The sequence below is a fragment of the Notolepis coatsorum genome (assembly GCF_963971535.1).
Source record: "Notolepis coatsorum genome assembly, chromosome: 1".
In the NCBI taxonomy this organism is placed as follows: domain Eukaryota; kingdom Metazoa; phylum Chordata; class Actinopteri; order Aulopiformes; family Paralepididae; genus Notolepis; species Notolepis coatsorum.
In genome coordinates, this window is record NC_140165.1 from 136,072,184 (window position 1) to 136,097,430 (window position 25,247).

General features: G+C 42.9%; 1 protein-coding gene across 2 annotated transcripts; it reads left to right on the forward strand.

Moving 5' to 3' along the window:
- The first annotated feature begins 237 nt into the window (after positions 1-237).
- Positions 238-24,844, forward strand: LOC311230654 (uncharacterized protein). Of its 2 annotated transcripts, XM_084317002.1 has the most exons (14): positions 238-396; positions 2,917-3,504; positions 8,074-8,115; positions 12,362-12,406; positions 12,770-13,297; positions 13,583-13,615; positions 16,041-16,091; positions 16,708-16,800; positions 17,009-17,107; positions 17,299-17,391; positions 19,526-19,570; positions 21,167-21,292; positions 23,394-23,466; positions 23,836-24,844. In XM_084317002.1, the coding sequence occupies exons 1-13, from the start codon at positions 352-354 to the stop codon at positions 23,454-23,456; spliced, it is 1,851 nt and encodes a 616-aa protein (XP_084173128.1). In that variant the 5' UTR covers positions 238-351; the 3' UTR covers positions 23,457-23,466; positions 23,836-24,844. The 2 variants fall into 2 exon arrangements, with proteins under 2 accessions (XP_084173128.1, XP_084173129.1); XM_084317003.1 differs by lacking the exon at positions 17,299-17,391.
- The last annotated feature ends 403 nt before the right edge of the window (positions 24,845-25,247 follow it).

The window sequence follows — 25,247 nt, forward strand, 5'->3', positions numbered from 1 at the left end:
ATGGGCCGGCCGCCAAAACAGCGCAGGTTCGTGGCTGCCACAGGCTTGCCCCTTGAGAGGATTCTCCGGCGCTGCAGCTGGACCCTCTGCCTCGGTTCTTCTCTCTCTAGCCCCGCGATTACATAACAACACCATCAAGCCAGTGGGTCGCTGCTCGAGCACACACCCCTCCATCGTTACCGCCCCTCTCCTCCATCCTCCTCCGCGGATAGGTCAGGGCCAGAGATGGGAGAAATACCGAGGGCTTTAAAAAGATCCACATTGTCCCCATCCATTTCGCTGCTGTTCTTAGTTTACTACTAGTTGAGTGTCACAGCTCTTCACACAACACACCAACGCACACACGCCAAAATGCCCAGCAAGAGGAAGAAGAACAAGCGCCGCATGAGGAGGGTGGTAAGTGTGTGGCCTGTCCTTTTATCACCATGATCATCATTCTCTAAATTATCACCGATTTGCGGACATTGGTGCGGCTGTCCCAACCATCCAGATGAGGACCACATGGCACGATCACACAAGTTGCATTCGACGATCTATAAAGAACCGGGATTTGGTTTCATGATTTTTTTATTTTTTTTTCATTTCTTGGAACATCAGCGTTGGTGTTTTATGAATCCAGTGGCAGTGTCTCTTTTCGATTGGTCTTCATGAGGAATTCTACAGAAGTACATCCTGTACTCTTCCCAAAGCCTCCTTCCTAGATTGCTCATTAAGGCTGCTCTTAATTGCAAATAGGCCTATTTCGTTTTCAATTTTATATTGTCTACCTTTTTGATTGTGACCACACTACAGGGTTCTTGAATATGCACATAAAGCTACTTTAGTAATACAAATGTAACTTAATGTGTAATAAAATCGGCATGTTTGTATTAATAATTCATATTTGTATGTCCATAATCATCGCCACTCAGCGGCACACATCCCCCAGTTGCTCCAACCGAGACGCTCGCGCAAAGTTGGAAGAGTTTGCATGGCCCTTGGCCCATTATAATATTACAGTTTACCTGGCTGGGGAGTGTCAGGATTATATAGCTTAAACAAAATGACGGTTGAAAATAATACCCCCCTTGGCTAAGGCCACGTGTTGGGAGTTCAAATACATTGATGTGTTTTGTGCGCATCGTGATGGGTCTATTCAATTGAGCCCCCCCCTCCCCTCATTCATTTTCTTTAGGGTTGTTCATTTTCAGCTTGTATCCTCTCTTTTACTCACCAATTCCACTTAATAAATTTCCCCACGGAGAAACAATAAAATAAAATACGAATTGCTCTTAGGTAAGGGGGGGGGGGGGGGGGGGGGGTAGGATAGGTAATCTGAACATTCAGTGCCCTGCTAGGTGGGCGGGGTTGTGGGGAGTGAGAAAGTAACATGGAGGCTTAAGCTTCGACAGAGAGAGCAAAGGTTATCTGCCCTTTGCCGCCCCCTCTCCCCAGTCCCCACAGTTTACACCATGCAACATCATTCCACACAGACACAAGCTTGGACATAGTCTTCATTGTTATCATCACGTCCACAATAACTCATTCTTTCAAGCGTCTCAGTCCCCTCTTGTTTTTCTTTATGGACGTTTGCTAGTTTGAATCCTTGGCACATGCTGTGGCTTCACTCCCAACTATGAAGACTTCTCAATATGGCGTTGATAGCATTCCTCCACAACACAGCCCCTCTTGCCCAGACAGACTTTTGTCTCCAAAAGCAGCAGGCCTGTATTTGGTAGTGTTATTAAAAACTGTAGGAGTGTCTTCTGAAACTGTGCACTCTCAAGAAGAAACCCTGACCCAGATAAATCTTGTTCAGAAAATCTGATGTAGCAATTCAGCTACAGGTCTTATTATCTTCACTTACTCTGTACTCTATAGAAAAATAGTTTTGAAGTTTGAGGGAAGGGGGGGGGGGGACTCACCCACCACTAGAAGCCTTCACGTTGAGTATTGTGTTTCAGTACATGCCTTTGTATGTTCTCTCCCCCACCCTCTGAACCAGTCTCTCTGGTTTTTCTACAAGGACGATTAGAGGCCTATTAAGGGCACGCCACTATAGAGCCCGCCTGCACTAGAGCATTATAGGGATTTGGTTATTGATGGCAGGCTGGGTAAATGTTGAGATTATGCCTAATGAGAATGGAAATGCCCACTAGCCATGCCATCTATTGGTGGTAGGAGAAGGGAGGGGGTTGTTTTGATGGCAGAAAGATGCACATGTACACACACGAGCAGCAGGCTTACGGGGGCTTGCAGAGAAATGTAAACGCCCGGGCTGGCTGGCTGGCTGGCTGGCTGGCCCTCTCCCGGGGCTTAACGAAGCATTTGGGGTGTGATTATAACGCGATTATAACCTGATTATGATGCGATTAGGCCCACTGTCTGGCCCGCGGGGGCCCCCATCCGGAGCTCACAACCTTGCTGACTCGCAGGGTTTCTGTCCGCGCTTCAACAGACCTGTCAGAATCGTTCTGATTCAGCTAATTAGTTTCTATTATCTAACTAACTCGGTCGGGCCCGCTCCCCATAACCCAATGCATTCCCCCCCCCCCCCCCCCCTTGTGTGCTCTCTGTCGCTCCAAAACCGCCAATGAAGCCCTGTGGGGTTTAGTCGTGCCCAGGAAAACACGTTGAACCTAGCCAGCATGGCATCCCTGGTATTTCAGTGAATCAAGTGGTGCTACAATACCTCCCCCACTCCCCAAATCCCCAGCTTAACTGAAATAGATAAAGAAGTTGACCACGTGCAACCTCTGGACTCTGCTGTGCCTCAGGCTATGCTGTTTTTATCTTGCAACTAAGGAAACTGATATTGGGTTGTATCAACTAGCGTTAGAGTGCTAATAACTTGTTGTTGTTGTTGTTGTTGTTGTTGTTGTTATTATTTATTATTATTATTTATTAACCCTATCTCACATTAATTTCGCCCAACAGCAAATCCTGAGGAGAACCCTTGAAGAACAGCATGCAGCCAACCCCCCTGCCAAAGCTACTCCTGCAGTCGCAGTCAGCGCACCACCACCATCAGCCCCTAAAAAGGCTCAACCAGTGGCTAAATGTATAGTACGGAAACCAGAAAAGGTCCCAGAAGCTGTTCCAATTGCCGTGCCCATTGTGGAGGCACCGAAACCAGTCATAGTAAAACCTGTTGAGGTTGCAGCGCCTGTTGAGGTTGCAGCGCCCGTTGAGGTTGCAGCGCCCGTTGAGGTTGCATCGCCCGTTGAGGTAGAAGCACCAATTGAGGTAGAAGCACCAATTGAGGTAGTGGCACCAGAACCAGTGCCTGTGGTTGTCGAAGAGGTCGCCCCTGTGGAGGAGGCCCCAGTAGAAGTGGAGGAGGCCCCAGTAGAAGTGGAGGAGGCCCCAGTAGAGGTGGAGGAAGCCCCAGTAGAGGTGGAGGAAGAAGCCCCAGTTGCTGAGGAAACAGTTGTTGAAGCCACGCCAGTGGAGCCCCCTACAGATGAAGCTGCTGCAGTGCAGGAGGCTGAACCTGTCATTCCAGAGCCAGAACCAGTAACAGAGGTAAGGCCCAATTTAATTTACTCAAGCTGGACGCACACAATTTTTATCAGAAATAAAACCCAGTTCGGCCAGTAGTGTTAAAAGTAACATCACAGTTGAAATCCCACATTCTTCATATTTTTTCCCCTCAATAATTTCTTGTAGCAACCTCTACAAGAGCAACTTTGGTGACTAACTCTGAAAATCTGTGCGTCCACTGTCATGTTATCATGGATGTTTCGCAGAGCTGTAGAGAAAACTGCTATTTTGTTTTTATGGTTTTATGATTTCAGTGTGTGCTTTTTGTAGAAGTACTAAGGCTAACATGTGGTAACAGGGAGGTGATGCATATTTCAGTGCCTACCCCATGTGCATATCTCAGCACAGGGTCTTGTTTTCTCTAGTACCAGTATAGATGCTGGCTGGTGGGAGGGAGAGCGTGTGCTGTGAAAATGGTTGCTGTGGCTCGCTTATGAGATGGAGTCGTGGGTTGTGGGAGGGGGGAGTGGAGAGGGGGGGGGGGGGGGGGTGAGAGGAGGGGGCAGTAGGAACAACGTGTTCCATTTACCAGAAAGATTGGAAGAGAGAGAAACATTGTACATTAGTGGGAGGCTCGGTAGGGCCTCTTCCACCGTCACTATACATTACTACCCACATTAAAACGGTCTGCTTCGATGGGCACGTGTAGCGTTTTGTTTCAGATTTCACTTCTCCTTTGTATGTCCATTTAGTGGGCTAATTGAAAAGACAGTAGTCTAGACTTAGGCCAATAGGGTTCCTGCTCGAGATATGCTCCTATAGGTTTGGATTGGCTATTGGATTATTGGTGTTGCAGTAGACCCTACATTAAGATTTATTTTTATGTATACTTTTAAATTGTGTGATGATTTGTCCCTGTATTTCACCCATTATCTGAAAGATAATATTATAAAAAATAAATAAATAATACAATTATAAAAAGAAACACAGGCATAGGTTGTATTGCTTAAATTGACATTTCTAAGTGAGACCTGTGTTTGGTTTTTACTCGAGCATTAATGTGAGGCCAGCTGCCATCTGGACATTTTTGGGAACAATGTGTCCCATTTTCACTGTGTGTGGGGTAGACTCCTGTCATTTGTTCAGGGATTGTGCGCTTTTGTACGTGAAGCTGAACACACGGACCCAACCGCAAGCTTGTGCCACGTGTGCACACAGCTGCATTTACCCACCGCCATAGCTGAGCCATATGACCACATATGGCCCCACAGGCTACATGTGCTGACATGTGCTCACATGTATGTAAACGTGAGAGAGAGCATGGTGTGTAGTAGGCCTGTGGAAAGAGGAGGGCATATTATGGAGATCGGGTTCCATTCAGTGAAACCCCGCTTCTCTGGTACCCCGATCCCCCCACCCCCACCCAGACAGTGTGGTCGTCTATATAGGAGCAGGCCTCATCAATGCAGTCACCCGGCCTCAAGAAGGACACACGCCCCCTCCCTCTGTTCTCCACCTCCCCTCCTTCCTTCCTTCACTCTCTCCGCGTCTCAGCGCCTGGCTCCTTTGCTTGCTTGCAGATGTGCCAGATACGCCTCAGAGCTGCGCGCACGCACACCATAAATACACACACACATATGCTATAGCAGTGAGATGCAAATATAGTACAAGTGGTAAAAAAAAAAAACACTCTGTGTGCTGTTTTAACGTGATTTAAATGCAACAGAGAAAGATTTGGGGGAAGTATTTTAAGGCTTAGCGGAATCTCTGGACAGTGGAGAATAAGGGTCCTGTCGGTTCTAGTGCCGCTCGCTTGGTTAGTCAACACGCGCTCGTTGGAGCACTCGGGGTAAAAATGGGCCTCATATTCAGCTGGCTCCGGGGGCCGAGAGAGGCGCCCCCTCCACTCCTGGACGTAACCGTGGAGAGTCAGGTGAGGTCCCCCAAAACCATCCACCCTCCGAACCCCCCTCCCTCTGAACCCCCGAGCCGTTGTGACCTCTGCTTACGAGAGTGTGGATGATTTGCTGCTGGAGGAGAGGTAGGTGTGGCGTATTCTATGGCTGAACATTTTGTACCATCGGCTCGGTCTCTGGGCTCTTATAGCCTCTGCTCCATCCCACCCTCCCTCCCTCCCTTCCTCTCTCCATTCCCTCCTCCTTCTTCTTCTCCTTCCCTCCTATCTCTATGAGCTCTGCTCCTCCTGTGTTTGCCTATAGGGGCCCTATACAAGAGCGCCTCTGCCTGCCTGGCACGTGCTCCCCTCATGGGAGGGGGCAGCACATGAACATGTGTAGGTGCCAATTTGCCATTGGCTGACGATGGTGGAAAAGGGGCGGAGAGGGAATTGGGAGGGGGATTTTTAAGTCCAAATTATTTGGGGCGTGCTGAGAGAAAGGGGTGTGTGTGTCATGAGCTAATTCCGTAGGATCTAATCCCTGTGTTTTGTGTTGTGTACGCTACATGTTTAACCTTTTATATTTGCCTATGTATGGACAGCTGCCACTATCTCCTTACACAGCCTTGGAAATATTTATAGCACTGGGTGGATAGAAGAGATCCAGAGGGGATAGAATGTATGGGTTCTGGGTAATCTCTTGGCCTGGTAGATGACTTTATCACCTAGTGTCATGACACGTGAGAAGACCCCCCCCCCTCCCTGTATTCTTCCTCTATCAACGTTTTATGGGCTTAAGCTCAGACCCTTTGTCACCGGTGGCAATTGCTTTGCTTCATAGATAGAAACGAGTTCATCTTTTTCCTATCCTTCTTTCTTTTTTATCCATCCTCTTCATGTGCATGTAGCTTTCTTCAGAAAACAGGAAATGATGCAGCTTTCCACACATGTATCTGATAACCTGGTTTATCCAAGCTACATATTTGGAGTGGTTTTGGTTGTGCTTTGTCAGCAAAGCGTGTTTTCACTCATCAGTTTTGGGTTACTGACATTACCCCAAGTATTGGTATTTCCCTCCAGGAGGTTTGCTAATTGAAGGGGGTGTGTCTTTGTCCTTAAGGAACATGGGGTACATGTACACTGTGTTCTCCGGTGGGATAAGATGGTGGTCTGCCTTTGTAGCTTGCTGCCCTCAGATCAGTTTGGTACATTTTGTTCCTGCCGTGGTGATATGTATGGGGATCGTAAGGCAGGATCTGCAGTCAGATCAGTTTGGTACACAGTGTTCTACGAGCGACAGCCGGGGGGAGGGGTGGTGGTGTTTCTATATGCTTCCAGCCTGCCAGAAATGGAAGGCTTTTAGCCCACAGCCCTCCCACCCTGGCTCCTTCCTCCCCTTTATGGGGCAACTCCCAAGCTAGCTTTATGTTATTTACCCTCGCTGACTGTACATGCCTGTGTTCATGTTGGTTTTGTGCTAAGGTTTAACAATAGAACCGAAGGCTGGGCAACATTGTTTTCTCACCCCCGACAGCGGTGAATAGAGAGCGGTGCAGGCGATTAAATGGCTAACACAAGTTATTTATTGTTTTCTCCTTCAGCTGTTTTTGGTCACTCGTTAACGCAGTGTACTGTATGTCATCGAGTTTCGACTCGATTCGCTGTGACTTACTGATAGATACGTGACCCACATTCACGGACTGTTGGATAATAAGACTCCAGTTTTGGCCCGGTCGATGGGAAGCGAGCAAAGAGTAGAGATTTATCCAAAATATGGGGTGAAATCTAGTACTGGCAGCTATGGGGGGCAATCGTAAATAATTGACCGTGGACGTACAAAGACATGTAATATTCATGCGCTGCCCTCTGGGCTGTCAGTATGGCTCCACACACCTGGCTGCACAGAGGGTGCCCTGCTGCCTCCACTTACCTCTGTGCCAGCTGAGCTGCTAATTGCGTTGCGAGACAAAAGGAGGAGTCATTAACAGGAGGCCCTGACGGAGAGAGGGAGACAAAGGGGGTGTGAGCAGAAGATGGCTGCCACAACAGTGCTATGGGCATCTCTTCAGACCCCTCCATCTTGAGCGTTCAGCCAATCGTTGTTCTGCGCTGGTATAGAGAGGAACAGCGGAGGGGGCGTGTTCACTCTCTGTCAATGTTATGCAATTGGCTAATGTTGCTGTCGGTTGCATAAGACGCCCACAGCAGCCCCCTCCGACATTACTGTCACTTGCACAAAGAGCACTCTGAGGGAGGGAGGGAGGGAGGGAGGGAGGGAGGGAGGGAGGGAGGTGTGATGATTGTTTGTGTGTATGTGTGTTTATGATCTGAAATATTTTCTTTAGACACTGAAAACCAGCAGACTTGTACTAGTCTGTATGTAATAAATGTGGCCATCGGAACAAAAGGTAGATGGCCTCATACCTGTCTAGTAAGTCATGTATCCCAAAAACACACAGGATCAAGGCGCCCCTACCGAAATCTAGCCTTGAACCATGTGTATTGGAGAAATCATCACCCAAGAGTAACTAATGCTAAAAAGACAGGACGTTCTCAGATGGGACAAGATGTTCCAGGGATTTTGAGACGTGCTTTCGAATGTATCCATGCTTTCCACTGTGCCGACAGGCAGTTTAGGACTCAGTACAGATTATATGTATCTTCCCACTTTTCTGACTCTCAAACTGAATGAAACGTCTCTCTTCCTCCCCTAGGTCGAAGCCGAGGCCCCTGCGGCTGTTCCTGCAGAATTTGAGGTAAATCACGTGAACCTTTCATCTGTCCTCCCCTCTCAAACAACACACACACACACAGACCCAACCAGTCAGACTGCTCCATCTCCCACCTCTCTCACACGCTCAAAACACCATGCCCTGTTAACCCTTTCACTACCACACGACCAAAGGGTTAACCCTTTCACTGCGACAATACAGAAGGTTAACCCTTTCACAACCACACTACAGAAGGTTAACCCTTTCACTACCACACTACAGACTGTTAACCGTCTGTAGTGTGGTAGTGAAAGGTTAACCTTCTGTAGAGTGGTAGTGAAAGGGTTTTAAAAGCTAGAGGGCAGAGTTCCCAGGGTGGAATGTGTGTACTCTTGAAACACTAATCATTGTAACTTCTAACTTGTAATTATTTTTTTATTCAAACTCTGGTATACAGGTTTTATGCTTTTTAAAAACCGATGAACTGATATTAAGCTATTTTTTTTATAATTTTTTTTACTATTCAACAAACAATGACAACCTGTCAGCCCTTGATCCATGGTAGTGGTCTGCAAGGGCCTTGAAATGAAGCCTGTGCCCAGCCCGAGCCCGTGAACTTCAGGCCCCGCCCCGAAAATAAGCCTGACTGTAAATAACATTTTAAGCCCTAGCCCGAGTGAAAACCCGAAAAATAAATATATATATTAGACTTAAAAATACAATTTTATTTGTATTTGTTTTAAATATTCGAAACACGGTTTTATATGAACTTAATAAATAAACAAAAACGAAAATGTTCAATAGGTCTACCTAAATAACGCATATCACGCTGAAAACTAAGAAGCATTTACATAGCCTGTTTCGCTCTTATTAGAATGCCGTCCCAGTTAGGGCTGCCGCGGTATTGATTTTTTCCTTACCGCAATAATTTGTGAAATATTTCCTACCGCCGCGGTTACCACAAAAAAAATAAGTTTGAATGAATTTTTTTGTTTTTTTGTTTAGTAGTCTACTCTTTATAGCATATAGCCTGCCTCTAGTCTAAATTACTATCTTTAGAGGATGACTTTGCAGCATGAATATTGTTTGGGATTCGGCAAGCACGCATTCGTTATTGAAAGTGAAACACGGATTCTCCCCTCTGGTCGTGCGCCGTTCACTCGGTGTCGCGGCAGGGGTGGTAGCGCCCGGCGGTTACCCCCCCCGACCCTTTCTTCTTCTTCTTCTTCTTCTTCTTCTTATTATAAAGTTACTACTTATGATTAACAAAGGCATTCGTTTTGTGGCATTAACGTTATATAGTTACACGTTCAATAACATCAGCGTATTTACCGGACCATAGCAAGGCAAGCATTACTCAATTCATATCTCAGTTCCTTCCTTTGCTCAGAGCGTGCTGAGTTGTGCCCATTCTGTGGTCTGTTAATAAAGTTTTCAATCAGACAAGTGTATAGCACGAAGGGCTTTTATTATAACATTCGTTGCAGTAAAATCATTATGCCTCGTTTAGTACTCCTGCGGAGCGCTGATAGTCCACTCCGGCGGGGAGCTAACGTTATTAGCCTTGTTGTGAGCTCTGATCAATGGCTGACATACAGGAAGTAAAAAACGAATACGCGCTTGCCGATTGGTGGTAACAGCAGAGGCGGGTGCAAGCGGTGTGACGTAATTGGCAGAATCGACTGTCAATCAAAATTGTTCCGTGAACTTCCGTTGCATTGCTTTGGTTGAGAGTATTATTATAAAAAACAGCGGTGATGCGGTATTCAGCTAAACTCTGCGGTGGCCGTGATGTAACAGCGATACCGCGGTAATGCGGTAACCGCGGCAGCTCTAGTCCCAGTTAGGCCTGCCGCGATAAGCAATAAATCGATTAATTGCCGCGATAATTAAAATGAATGCAATGATTTTGACGGGCGCGATTAATTGCTATTTGCGCGTTTGTTTTAATGAGGCGGACCCAGTGCCCCTTGTCAGTCACTGTCCGTGTTGGGAGGCGGGCCGCTGGCTTTACTACAGAGCACAGCACAGGAGCTCCGTGGGGCTAACGTTACCCCTCATTGTGTCTATTCTACTAGCATTAACGTTACTCATACAAACAGAGTAAACACAGTTTTCAATCAATCAATCAATAACAACATTAACGAGACCCTCGTTGTGTCTATTCTGCTAACGCTAACGTTACCTCTCATTGTGTCTATTCTACAAGCGTTAACGTTAGCTAGGCTGTCTATGCTAACGTTAACGTTAGCATTAGGCTAACAAGCTGTAACGTTACCAGTCGCGTCTATTTGCTAACGTTAGCATTAGGTAATAACCGGTTTAAAATGGATGGTGATTACCTCACGTTGTGTCTATTCTACTAGCATTAACGTTACTCATACAAACAATCAATAGCGAGTTATATTGATCACGCTATGTACGATAGCCATGCTAAAACGCTAGCACAACATTAGCACCTAACCTAACAACAAGCCTTAACAAGTCAGCGATCTTTTTGCGAGACTAAACTCTCCGCTCGGTGGCAAATTGTGTTGATGTCGGTTTTGTTTAATCAATAAATGAGGCAGAATACACAGTGACTGTATCCTTTGTTTATTGCACTTGTGCCTGCTGCAAACATAATGATTATGAAATCCTAGAGACGCGTCTCTATTCTGACCAATCAGTGGTCTGCAGTGTTTCACGTGACTTTTCTGGTACCCAAAGTACCTGATAATCACAACAATACTTCCGGTCCGGTCGGTGGGCTTCAAAATAAAAGTCTAAAACACAGGAAAAGACGGAGCGGTGGGCTTCAAAATAAAAGTTTTGGGAAATAAATTTCTCAAAAAAAAATTCTCTAACCGGTCGCAATAATATCGCTTATCGCGATATTTTCGGGGGCAATTAATCGCCCAGCAAAATGTGTTATCGTGGCAGGCCTAGTCCCAGTGCTCGCTTAGACTGACTCACACGGCAGCCTCGTAAAACGTTTTGAAGGCTATATGGAATCTTCTTTGACACACACACACACACAACACAATAGCCTACTCAGTCACTATACAAACAAACAGAAAACAGAAATCAGATTTAGAGCAGAGCAACATTTATATAATGAATGCACAACAGAACAGGGCAGCAGCGACCCCACACCAGCAAATAATAATAAATCGGACTCACCACTTCGCTGATGATGTCAGCAACGCGTTGAACAACGTTAACAAAACTTCGCCAACCGGCTACATACATCCAAGAACAAATTAAAACGTTCGCCAACTGGCTATATTCCAACTTCAAACAATGCCACTTCGGTCTGGTTCATTTGTTCATCATCCACCTGAGGGCTTCATCACTGTTCTACTCCCCTCGAGTTCTCCTTGCGGGCTGCGGTAATTACATCCAAATGTTTCCAAAAATGCAGCGTTCCCTTTACTATTTTATCTGTTAACTTATACATCTTGACTCCTCAGACACGAGGCTTTCACTCTCTGATGACAGCACTACGTTACGCGAAAATGAAACAGAAACTTAAGGTTATCCTATAACCCTAGTTATATGAGTATAGCGAGCGCAAAAAAAAAAAAAAAGGTCGCTCCCCGGCCGAGCCCGAATTATTTATTTAAAAACAAAGCCCTACCCAGCCCGAACCCGTCGGGTCGGGTAGGCCCCGTCGGGCTCGGGCAGGGTTGCAGTGCACTAATCCATGGTGTCGATAGAACGGGCTAAGCAACCCCTACCTGGCTGTCCTCATTTTAGACTCAACGTCAACGCATTACATCCATCAGACACAAAACTATGTTGGCAAGCTAGACATCCCCTTACAGCCACCTGTAAGAGTGTGGTGTAGCTTTATGTAGGAAAGAGTCTCGTATTCAGTAGGGCCAGGGTACAAAACTTCAATTCATTAGAATATCACACCACGTTAGTAGTAATTGCAGCTCCACATTGTTCCCCATACTATGTATTATGACTCGCTATATCAGCAGTTCTGAGAAACTGAACAAAGGACAAACCATTCAGTAGAAACAGGTTCTTATGACCCCATTACTGTATATGTGGCAGACTACGTGCCACAGGGCGTCTTGCATAAGTTTGGCAACGAAAGGCGTTAAAGCCACAAGCTAAATGCATTGTGGGGCTTTTTCTTTTTTGAATGTCTTTACGAGATGCCTTTGGGGAGTAGATTGTATCACAAGGGTGCTATAAAGAACAAGGTTGGCTTTAACTGGACTTAAATCTTTACACTCTTGCCAACTCATGTATTGAGAGTTAAACAAAGCGCTATAATCTTGGTTCATTCATCTTACAGGTCCAAGTAGAGGACACCGTAGCCATCACCACAGAGGTCGAACAGGTAAGCCCCTTCAATGTCTGGCTTGTCAGTGTGGTAGTGTTGTTAAAAAAAAAGTCATCATTCCATTTAGTCATGCATGGTAGAACATAACATGTTTGTATTTGTCTGTGGTAGATTTGTTGGAATCAGGTAAATGTATCCATACAGATCACGTGTCATTTTCATTCCATTTTGCTCTCACTTGATACCACAGCGCCCCCTTTTTTGGCAGCTATTATGCATCCTCTCTAGTGGCCTAAAAACTCAACCCGGGGATGCACAATGGTACAAGTGACAGCAATCATACATGTTGCATGTGAATTCAGTAGCTAGTGTTTGCTGTGTTGACTGTGACTGTCTTGTCTGATTACATGGCATGTTCAGACCCATGCTGTTATTGAGCCAGAGGCTGAAGTGGAGGTGCTAGCAGAAGAGCCCGTAGTTGAGCTTGAAGCAGTACCAGCAACAGCTGAGCTCGAAGCAGAACCCGTGGCAGCTGAGCTCGAATGGGAACCCGTGGCAGCTGAGCTCGAAGCAGAACCCGTGGCAGCTGAGCTCGAAGCAGAACCCGTGGCAGCTGAGCTCGAAGCAGAACTCGTGGCAGCTGAGCTCGAAGTGGAACTCGTGGCAGCTGAGCTCGAAGTGGAAGCAGTCACAGAATGCGTAGTGGAGGCTGAGGTCGAGGAGGTGGTGGAGGCAGTTATCGAAGCCGTTTTGGAGCCGGTCATTGAAGCAGAAAGTATTCCAGATGAACAAAGTATTATAGAAGAGGTCCTTGAAGCGATCCCTGAGCCAGAGGTCTGCCTCGCTGCCCCTGTGGAGGAGGAGGTGGTCCTAGCAGAAGAGACGCCCGTAGTGTTGGCTGAAGCAGCTGCGCCTGAGATTGAGGCTGAGCCCGTTGAAATCACAGAGGTGCCACCTCACTTCAACCCTCCTCTTTCTATCTTCTATCCTCCCTTCTCCTGAAGATATTAATTAATGGGTTATTTGTATTTGTCTTTTGTCTTTGTTGTTCCCGACCTGTGTGATAATCAGTAGTTGCATGCAGTTTGCCGTGAAGTTTAAATTTTTCTCTTCCATATTTCACCTCATTTCATTCTTCATATTTAAAATGTTCATCAATGCTTCAAAGAATATTACCTTACAGTAGCTTGAATGTTCCTGTAAATTACAATGTTATTTGCTAATTATTTTTAGGATGTTTCTGCCCCATCAGAGGAGATCCCAATGGTAAGTTTATACAATGTATCATCTTTACTCTATTGTCATAAAAGAGTTGCATTCGGACAGATCTTTAAATCAGCACCATAAGCTCAGCAAGATCCATGGTATGCTGACAGATCTTTAAATCAGCACCATAAGCTCAGTAAAATCCATGGTATGCTGACAGATCTTTAAATTTGATTTGATTTGATTTGATTAGGGATCCCCATTAGCTGGTGCGATAGCAACCAGCTAGTCTTCCTGGGGTCCACACACAAAAAAACATACAAAAACAATCACTATTGCAAAAACAAAATGATTAAAAGTCAGTACACACAATGCATAATGAAACTACTGTAACAATTAAGATAGCTAAAATTACATTACAAACTTTGCACTATCTGACATAAAAGGGGACGGGCAACAAAAGAAGCACATTTCCTGGAAATACCAATTGCTCTTCCCATTTTTAAAACAATATAATTAATATGCTGAGACCAAGACAGAGTGCAAACCAGCATCACTCCAAGGAGTTTAGTACTTTCAACTTGTTGAAATCAGCACCATAAGCTCAGCAAGATCCATAGTATGCTTTCTTTCCCACCTGTTTGTTGGGGGGTAGTGAGTCCATGGTTCCCCCTGGTGGTCATTTGTAGACATGGCACCCTCTCAGTGCAAAGTGAGCACAAAGTGATTTCCCAGTCTTAACACTTTTGCGGCCAACCGCGTATATATACGTTATTGGGCACCAGCGGTTAACGTTTTTGGATCGTTTTCCCTTTTTTTTGATTTTAATATCCTATTCAATGTCAGGGACCTGTATGTTGCCGTTAAAAGGCATACTGGGACTCCGAAGGTGCAGTACCGGCCAGATCCTGCTAGTAGGCAGTATCGAGAGTGCAGTAAACCCTGTTCCAGACCGGGTGCTACGTTTAAACTGCTCCGGACGGATTTTTCTAGTAATGGGAAACCTAGGGCTTCACCCGATCGCATTGAATCGTTTTCGGCACCCCCGATCCATATGTTGTGGTGGGTTATGTCGTGGACATAGGATGGACCAGATGGCGATCAAATAATTGGAATTTTCTCTTTGGAATACAACCGACCACAGGTAAGGACAATCTGACGTCAATTTCAGCTTGATCGTGCAAGGTTATCTTACCCATCCCCCTGATCGGCGTGTGTTGTGGTAATAACGAATGACGTTACTGGCAATCAAATAATCAGAAATGACCCCCCCCCCCCCCCCCCTTTCATGCATTCATGATGAAACATAATATCTATGATATAGATTTGATTTGAAAATAGTAGCGTGTCCAGGGACGAAACGCCAATGGTTTTAGTAGAATTCACGTTGCGCCCTGTAGCCGGCCTCCCAGGAATTAGCCCGGATCATTCCAAAATTATACTCATATTCACCACGGGATAACGTGTGAACGTATTCATGAAAAAATTCATAATTTTTTGCATCTTGAACGGAAGATAGTTACTGTCAAATGATCATGGTATTGTATCCATAGCTATAATATAAAATATAGATTTAGCTCTACAAACAATGTGACGCACAGTGAAACTATGTAATGGAAAGCTGGCCCAGCTATAGCTAGATGGGGAAATCGAATGGCCCCGAATGTGTTAAAGCTCTGGCAATTTAATTTTCAAAAATGTAACACCTTTTGTGAGGCTCTACTAGGGCTGTCTTAAATACTTCGAAGCTTCGTTCGATGGGCATGGGATTCGAATATGAAAATACAATTTGATTATTTAAAAAAAAATATATATATGATTTTTTTTTATTATTATTTTTTGCTAAATCAACTGCCTCTCTTTGTTAATTACAACAAGCAATGCTGTTTGTTATTTAAGATGAGGTCGGACTCGGCACTGACAGATTTGTGTTCATTGTGCTGCTTTTATAAAGCTTCAAATGACGGTTTACAATATTTCATGAAAGCAAAGTGTTTCGTTTGTCTAAGATTTAAAAAGGTTTAAACTTTACAGCACTGACAAAGTTGAACAAGTGCTGTACAAGTCCCACAACATAAAAAAAGAAAAAACTATTATTATTATTATTGCTTTTTTTCAAAGCTTTGAATTAAAATCGGATCTCGGCCCCGAAGCTTCGAATTCCAACAAAAAAAGTCGAAGGTCAGCCCTAGGCTCTACATATCTGTTATAAGGAGAACATGAGTGATTCACATTAGTGCCTTCACTGCCTTGAGGAATCCCCCCAAAAAGCTATTATTTTAGGAATGGAGAGATAGATGAATGGTTTGGTTTGACTTGGTCCCAGGGCCATTTTCTTGATCTAGTGCTCAATATGAGATTGCAATAAAAAGAAATGGGGATATAATGTTTCTGCAGAACACCAACATTTGGAATATTTTATGCGTGTACCGTGCTTGTAACAAAATTGACCTGCTGCATCTTTTTCCTCTTCCCTCTCTACTAGGAGACTGACATTGTCCCCGAGACGCCAGCAGAGGTGGTTGAGGTCACAGAGGTAAGGGTTTAGCCCTAGAAAGTTTTTTTTCTTTTTTTTAAAGTTTTTTTTTTAGTGTTTATCGCTTTTCTGGTCAAGCATGACCGACAGAAACAGGTTGAAATGGGATGTAGAGCAGGGGAAGACATTCTGAGAAATGACGGCGGGTCCAGGAATCGAACTCGTGTCCCCCAGATCCGTGACGAGCACGGTTTTCCCCGACGCAGAAATAGCGCCGAGATATGCGGTGAGCTACGGGAGCTCCCCTCTAGAAAGGTTTTTAATGTGGGGACAGTTTGAAAGGGGGTTGGGGAATTAAACTGCCCAGGCCTCAAAATCCTCCATGTTAAATGTCAACACATTCCTTGCACTTGATGCCTATAACATGATGCAATGATCAAGGCCACAGGCATCAACTTTAACCTTAACTTAAGAGACTCGTTATAGCAATTGTACGCATCCACTTACAATGGTATTTTATAATACATAAAAGTGCATGCAATACAAAACAAATGCATGCATACAATATACATACAATATATGTATATATATATATATATGAGAGAGAGATATGATATCTTGTAAATACAGGAGGTGGCAGATTGTAAATGGTCTACTGACGTCTGTCTCCCTCCAGGCCCCCGAGGCTGTGGTGGATGCCGTGGTCGAGGACTTCGTCATCACAGACTCGGCCCCTGCGGTGGAAGCTGCCATGGCTGTTGTCGAGGAGGTGCGGATGACAACTGGGCTTCTCATCCATGTCATTTGCTTAAGTTGCTTTACTAAAGATTCTATATCTTTCGCCTGTATGATTCCACTGCCTGAAACCGTGTGAGGCGGCAAACCCCTCCACATATATTTGGAGCATCTCCAGAGGTGTCCTAGACCCCGGGTCGGGAACCAATATCCTAACAGGTTTCCCATCTGCGCCCACTTAGGTTCCTGCAGAGACAAGTGACATTCTTGATGCCCTATCAGAAACTCTGGATGTAGTCACCCCTGAGCCTGCCCCTGTCCCAGCTGAGGAGGTCATCAATGTGAGTAACGCACACCAATGCATTTCTGTTTACGGAGGAATTGTCCCAAGTCCTGACTTTAGTCTGTAGCTTCAGTCAAATGCAAACATGCACAAAGGTAGGCACACACACCAAGGTTGTGCAGCAAAGAGTTATAACACACATACACACAGAGGCATAGGCCTAACTGGTAATGATGTCATTGGTCCCAGGAGGCAGAGTTTGGGGAGGAGTTTGTCTCAAAGTTGGGGGAGAGAGAAGACACTCTTCCACCAGACTACCGGCTGTCCCCAGAAGACTTGCTGGTTAGAGACGATCTCTTTAAACTGCATAAGCGAGCACACTATCTAAACTACTTCAACTATCATCCATTTAAAATCAGCATTCTGCAAATGCATCTTCCTACTGACCTGATGATAGGTATGCTGACACAAGTTTGAAACTTGATTTCAAACAAAAAATGAACGATTGTTTTAAATTGTGACTTGAAACCTTTACATCTTCTCAAATCATGATGGGATAGGCAAACATAACTTCGGTAATCACCAAAATAACTTTTGTCATTGTTCCATTTGTTATGCTATTATGGTGCAGGCATTGCAATGATCCCTTCTACATTGTAATTGTAATTTAACACAGTTAAACACTGTTTCAGCACTGTTAATATTGCAGTAGATATTCCGTACACATACATTGTGTATTGAGAAACTGTGCTACCTGTGTCAGTATACCTAAGGCTATAACTCTCATTCCTATGGTCAGGTTGAATCTCTGTAAGCCAGAGACAAGCCTGCCCTGTCTTTTCAATCCATTTTACTGGCTGACACTCTTCTTGGACTATACTGGTATCGACCTCGGCCGCAAAATTCTCCATTGTAACTCTAAAGCAGTGGTCACCAACCTTTTTAAGCCCAATATCACTATTTTTTTTTTTTTTTTTTTGGTGAAGGCAAGATCTACCTATTGAAGCGTTGAGAGAAAAAGACAGCCAAGATTGTACTTTAAACTAAATGACTTTATTGTATTGTATTATTATTATTGTATTATAGAATGACTGTATTCTAATTACATGTAATGCTTTGGTCCAACATTAAAACGTCAAAGTAGAACTGTAATATGTACTTTCTCAGTCAGTGCTAAGTAGAACTATAATGTGTACTTTCTCAGTCAGTGCTAAGTGCAGTTATCTTATGCAGCATCACTTTTCACATCAAAACAAAAGTAGAACTGTAATGTGGACCTTCTCCTATTAACATTGCCAAACATATTTACAATTAGCATTTTATAAAGTAGAACTGTAATATGTACTTTCTCAGTCAGTGCTAAGTGCAGTCATCTTATGCAGCATCACTTTTCACATCAAAACAAAAGTAGAACTGTAATGTGGACTCTCATATTATTAACGTTATAAAATGCTAATTGTAAGTATGTTTATCAAAGTAGAACTGTAATATGTACTTTCTCAGTCAGTGCTAAGTGCAGTAATCCTATGCAGCATCACTTTTCACACCAAAACAAAAGTAGAACTGTAATGTGGACTCTCAGGGAAAGATCTAAAAAGAATATATATATATTTATTTTTTTACATTTATTTTTTCATGGCAAGATCTACAGGGAAAGTCTCAAAGATCGACCAGTCGATCGCGATCGACGGGTTGCTGACCACTGCTCTAGAGACTTCTAACGTTGTAAAAATTAATAAATAAATAATCTCTTTGAATGGCATCTGCGCTTAGTTATTTTATCTAAGCATTAACCTGGATCTGAAAGTCTTTCAGATCCTCTGTGCATCACTCTGTGTGATGAGCAATAATTCATAACAATCCCAGACCTGGTGCTGGTTAAACCTTTACCAAAGCCAGAATATACTTATTTCTTTCTTCCTCATTGGTCTTGCATAATCATGCTGTCACATCATGTTATGAAGGAATTTCTCTTCCGCCTGACATGTTTCAGTCTCTTCTTCTCTCTCCTCTGGTCCTCCATTGCTCATTCCAGGGTTCCCGCGGGTTCTTAAAAAAGTCTTAAAAATATCTTAAAATACGATTTTGATAGGTCTTCTAAGTTGCGTTAACTTCTCTGTATCTCGTTTAAATGTGTTTGGGCGAAATGTCCAGGCTGCAAAGTAAGCAGTACGGTAATAGTGGTAATCAGTTCCCCCCCCAACAATTAGTATGCAATTACTTTTGTCAGTAATTTTCCTTCATACCTTTTTGCTAGTATGGCCATGAAATAGGTATAATAGGTATTAAATTATATTCAGTGGTCTTAAAAAGTCTTAAATTGAACTTGTAGAAACCTGCAGGAACCCTGTTATTCATTGAGGGAGTCTCTGACTCCTCCTATACATATAGTATAGAAAATGGAATGATATATAATGAAAAATAGCGACATAATGTTATAAGCAACATTTTAAAAGTTTTTGCTGTCTTATTTTAGGCTCAAGAGGAAATGGAAGCCCAGTTTGAAATTGAGGCAACACAGGTAAGAATGTTTTTTTGTTGTTGTTAGACATCGGTATGCATGTCTCACTGTGAGAAACGAAACTTTTAATAATGTAATTATTTTATTTTATTTTATTAAAATTGAATAATAATCCCTGGTTGATGTACAGAAGTAAAATGTTTCCCATCTTTTTAGCACGGAGGTCATAGTCTGTGGTTCATGCAGGCTCCTTAGCTCGAACAAGGTCTTAGAATTTTAGAAGCAGCTATTTAAAAAGATAAGAGTCACCCGAGTGCATTCATCAAAATTGCAACATCTGGGCATTTAGTGTTAGCAGTGTGGCTCTTAAAATTAGGCTATTCAGCAAAACATATAATCCTCCTGGAAAATGTCATGTAACTGGGAAAGGAAAACACTTGGGAAAAATGAATTGGAGCTTGGTATTAAACTCCCAGCAATACTCCGATACAGAACAGGAACAAGAAGAGGAACTTGTACCTAAATGGGTACAAGGGTACTTATGTCCTTAACACTAAGCAGAAGACTGTAATTTGCAATGCAAAGTATGTAGCAGACTGATTCCCACGTCAGATTCCAACACAATAAACCTCTTGTACCACCTACAGAAGAACCATGAGAGGTAGTACAGGGAGAGCCAAACGACGCAAGCTACAGTACATGGAAAGCAAGTGTTGAAAGCAAATGTCTTTTGCAAGACGCAAATACAAATAAAAATGTTTTACTTAGTTCACAGGATTATCAAAAAGTTGTCATGAGGCATGTGGCTATTTTCTATAGATAATTGTTTCATTGAATTTATATTGTGATATATCGTTATCAAGATATGAAATTACCCACACCAGCTTACAGTACACTTAATGTAGATCTCTGTATTTTTTACTGTATATTTATATTAGAATATACATACATTACATAGGAAATGGGAATCCATGGACCGTATTTAATTTTATTTCATTATTATTATTTTATTCTTAGGCTTATTTTATTCTGTATTCTTAGGCAATTTTTTGTTATTCTTATTCATGATTTGTTTTGTCTACCTAAATGTTTACTGTGAGCGATTTGTAGTGCCAAATTTCCCTCGGGATGATTAAAGTATTTCTATTCTATTCTATTCATATTTCCTATTTTTCGTATTTATTTATTTATTAACACAAAGAGTTAAACAAAAGTAAAAAAAAGAAAAAATGATAAAATAAAATAAAAATACATAATAACCATATTGTGTAGGAGAAGTTTAGAAGCCTAGATGCTTATCGAGAACGTCCCCTGTTTTGTAAAATCAAACATACAAAAATATACATATTATTAAAAAAAATACCAGTAATTCAAAAGATATGTGTTAATACAAACATACATATACACACACATATATGCATATATACTGTGTACATAATAATACATAACCCACCTGCCTACAAACCTACCCACTCACATAACCAAATGCATACCTACGTACATGTATGACCTATTTATCTATCTACTACCATGATAGAAGCTTTTGTCTATATCACACAGCCCTAATTTAAACAGGACTTATAATTGACTTGGAATACATAAAATAATTCTCCTGGATTTTTTACGAAAGCTCTTTTTGTCTGTCCTCTCCTTCAGGATGTCATTGATGACCAGACGGCACTAGGCATGCTATCAGACGCATTCATTGCCCCTCAGCCAGTCATCTGTGAGATGCCATGTCAAATGCAGCTTCCTGTGGACCCCGTACAGCTCAGCACCATGGTAATATATCTCTGGGTTAATATTCATAATCCTCAGAACAAGTCATTGTTAACACTTTAACTGCCACACACGAGATATCTCGGGTTTATTTTTATGTGGTTGAAAGCCACTCACGAGATTTCTCGGAATTATTTATTTTACATTTTTTTTAGCGATCTGAAATCATATTGCATCACGCGAGCCTACCCGAGTATACACGAGCACCGCCGGAGATTCTATGTGGAAAAAAGCGCCCCCTGTCGTCTTTCAGATGACATAAGGGATTTTGGAATGGACTCAATGAAAATGGATGGGGGAAAAAATCCGGTACTCCACATTTTCCAGTCCACTGATCCAGCCGGGGTTACCAGAGTTCATTCTGGATCCTCTGAGCCCCGCTGATCATGGAGTTCTACTGTATTGCGTTGGATCTATACACTTATCGATTTTTTCGAATGGTGATCAGGAATTGGAATATACCAGTTGGATACCATCTGATGTCAGGTAAGGACTCTATGTTATCAGTGGTAGGATAATCAGAGTAAGTTTGATGAAGTTATAAGCTGTTTTGTGAAATGTCTTCTTTCGGTTTCACTGTAAAAGTCCGTGAGGAAATCAACGGAGCGATTATCAGTGCGCGGCCGTAATGTGCGTGCGTGCACGTATAATAGTGATCATCTAGCGTTTATTTGAAAACGATTCATAAAAAGGCAGACGAATATCAACGTTGTGGAATATTCCACTAAAAGACGATTTTCATAGAATGCTCCAGAATGAGCTGTTTTTTATATCAAAACGGGGGCTTTTCTAACTGCTCTGAAACGGCAACGACGCGATAAAAAAACAATCTGCCTTCACAGCACTGACTGGAAAATAGTCTTTGATAATGCGATGGGCAGATTAGACACATAGCCATAATTTAAAACATAGATTAGGCGATATTAACGTTAACATTGGCGCCGATGGTGGCATTCAAGCGGTAAAACGGAAAACCAGGCGTGGCGCTGAAAGTGTTAACTGCCACACACGAGATATCTCTGGTTTATTTTTATGTGGTTGAAAGCCACTCACGAGATTTCTCGGAATTATTTATTTTAAATTTTTTTAGCGATCTGAAATCATATTGCATCATGCGAGCCTACCCGAGTATACACGAGCACCGCCGGAGATTCTATGTGGAAAAAAGCGCCCCCTATCGTCTTTCAGATGACATAAGGGATTTTGGAATGGACTCAATGAAAATGGATGGGGAAAAAAATCCGGTACTCCACATTTTCCAGTCCACTGATCCAGCCGGGGTTACCAGAGTTCATTCTGGATCCTCTGAGCCCCGCTGATCATGGAGTTCTACTGTATTGCGTTGGATCTATACACTTATCGATTTTTTCGAATGGTGATCAGGGATTGGAATATACCAGTTGGATACCATCTGATGTCAGGTAAGGACTCTATGTTATCAGTGTTAGGATAATCAGACTAATTTTGATGAAGTTATAAGCTGTTTTGTGAAATGGGCTCTTTCGATTTCACTGTAAAAGTCAGAGAGGAAATCAATGCAGCGATTATCCGTGCGCGGCCCGAATGTGCTTGCGTGCACGTATAATATTGATCATCTAGCGTTTATTTGAAAACGATTCATAAAAAGGCCGACGAATATCAACATTGTGGCATATTCCAGTAAAAGACGATTTTCATAGAATGGTCCAGAATGGGCTGTTTTTTATTTCAAAACAGGTGCTTTTCTAAATGCTCTAAAACGGAAATGACGCGATAAAAAACCAATCTGCCTTGACAGCACTGACTGGAAAATAGTCTTTGATAATGCGATGGGCAGATTAGACACATAGCCATAATTTAAAACATAGATTAGGCGATATTAACGTTAACATTGGCGCCGATGGTGGCATTCAGGGGGTAAAAAGGAAAACCCGGCGTGGCACTCAAAGTGTTAAGTACTTGTCAGGTTACATTACCACATAAAACCTCAATAAAATAGACACTGTTTGAAATAAAGTACTTCAGAAAAGTAGTATCAGAAAAGACTAAGCAACATAGCACTTTGGGGGGGGGGGGTCAAGAGATGCTTGCGCATGACCATTATCATTCCTTGTTTGTTGTGCAGGAAATCCCAGCAGAGACCACGGTGAATGGACACATTACTCCAGAGGTCTCGATCGAGAGCTAGATCTTTACAGGTCAGTGTTCTTCTTCTTTCTTTTATGCTAGGTGTATTAATTAGACTTATCAGACCAGGTACCAGCTGACATGTTTCTTTTTGACAAACCATCCACCAGTTAATAGGATTGTGACCCATTTTAAAGTTTTTAAGTATTAACTTAGTGTAATGCAATCATTCAATCAGTAAGTGAATATAAACATATTGTGGTCACATTGGTCCCGCTTTTTTCCTTCCCAAATATGTAACACATATGATATATTGGTCAAATTATAATTGGCATATTGTACATTATTCCATTTGACCCTAACGCAGTCTACACTGTACAAACTGGTGACTGCAGTCACCAACTATGGCCAACACCTGTTTTCTGTTCTGTCTTCGGCAGATTCCCTCAGTCGTTGTGGAGGACTGAAGACTTTTCCTGGGAGACGACCAGAGAACTTTACTTTTATTATTATTTTTTTGGCTTATAAAGGGACCGCCGGGAAACTGAAACAGACATCTTACACCCTAAAGTGCCTTCCCTGCTTGGGGTTTTTCATCAAAACGCCATACCAAATGTCAACAGGCTCAGAAATGCCGCATTGAAGGCAGAGAACTTTTGTCTTAAGCATGATGCAATTGGAACAAAAACTAATTATGGCTCCCTTCATAAATTTTCTGTACCTTTCCCAAAATGCATGCAGGAGATTCGCATCGATCTGTAAATTGCATACGACGCGTATGGATACTGTAGAATTGATGAATGTGGCTATAGTCTGTATCTTATTCTGGACCATATTTGTAAGGATGGAAGAGAATATCTTCGTTTTCACATTTCAAAGCCCCAGTATTTGCTCGCCGCGCTCCCTTTCTGAAGGGGCGTGGCTGCAGATTGTACCATAGCATCCTCAATGTGCGTATGTTTTTTCTCCCCCCTCTCTAGTCCCCCTCTCTCTGCCCCAATGTGGTGCCTTTGCTTGTTAAAGGGATTGTCTTAGTGTGTCCCTGCCCCGCGCCTTTACTGTGCGTACTGTCCGCGGTCCCGTCGCAGAGGTTTGTGTTAAACAGGGCAGTGCGAAACTCGGCCACAGCTGTTTCCAGGCCCTTAGTGCGGATCCTCTTGACGTTCGACCAACGCTGTAAAATCGTATGCCCACTGGAAAATGAGGAAGGACGTGAGAGGGCAGGCTTGTCGGTCCTGTTTTTGTGTTTCTCGTTTCTTTTTTCTCTCTCCTTTTTCTAATTCTTGTTTTGTATAGACCATACAATGTGGTACAACGCAGGTTTGCGTTGACGGTCCGTGCTCTGGAAGAGACCTTGGAGTTTTAATGTGATTTGATGATTACGATGATCACGACTGGGCTGAGTTGGACTTCATTCACCTTTTTGAATAAAGATGTAACTCATTGTGACACTGGTTGTTTGTGAAATTATTATGAAAATGTAAAACCCTTTTCTAGTACATTAACTGGAAACACATTCAAATGGTCATGGAAATCGTGCTATGGAAAAGTCATGAACCTGGGAGTAGGAAAGATTTGTTTAGGAACCCTGCAACATGGAAATGATGACTAAAGTAATTTTTTTAGATGAACCATATCAGTCTGTTTTGATGGTTTTTGGACAGCCAATGTATTTGTAGTGTTAAAGTTAATACAAATGAGTGAATGTGATATATCACCTACTCAACCTCTACTACAGTTTTCACTGATCTGTTTTTAGATTAGGCTGGAAAAGGCTGTTAAATCTGAAAACCTAAAACAGACTTTTATGGTTCTTCATATCAGTTACGCTATACATCCAAACTGGTTTTTT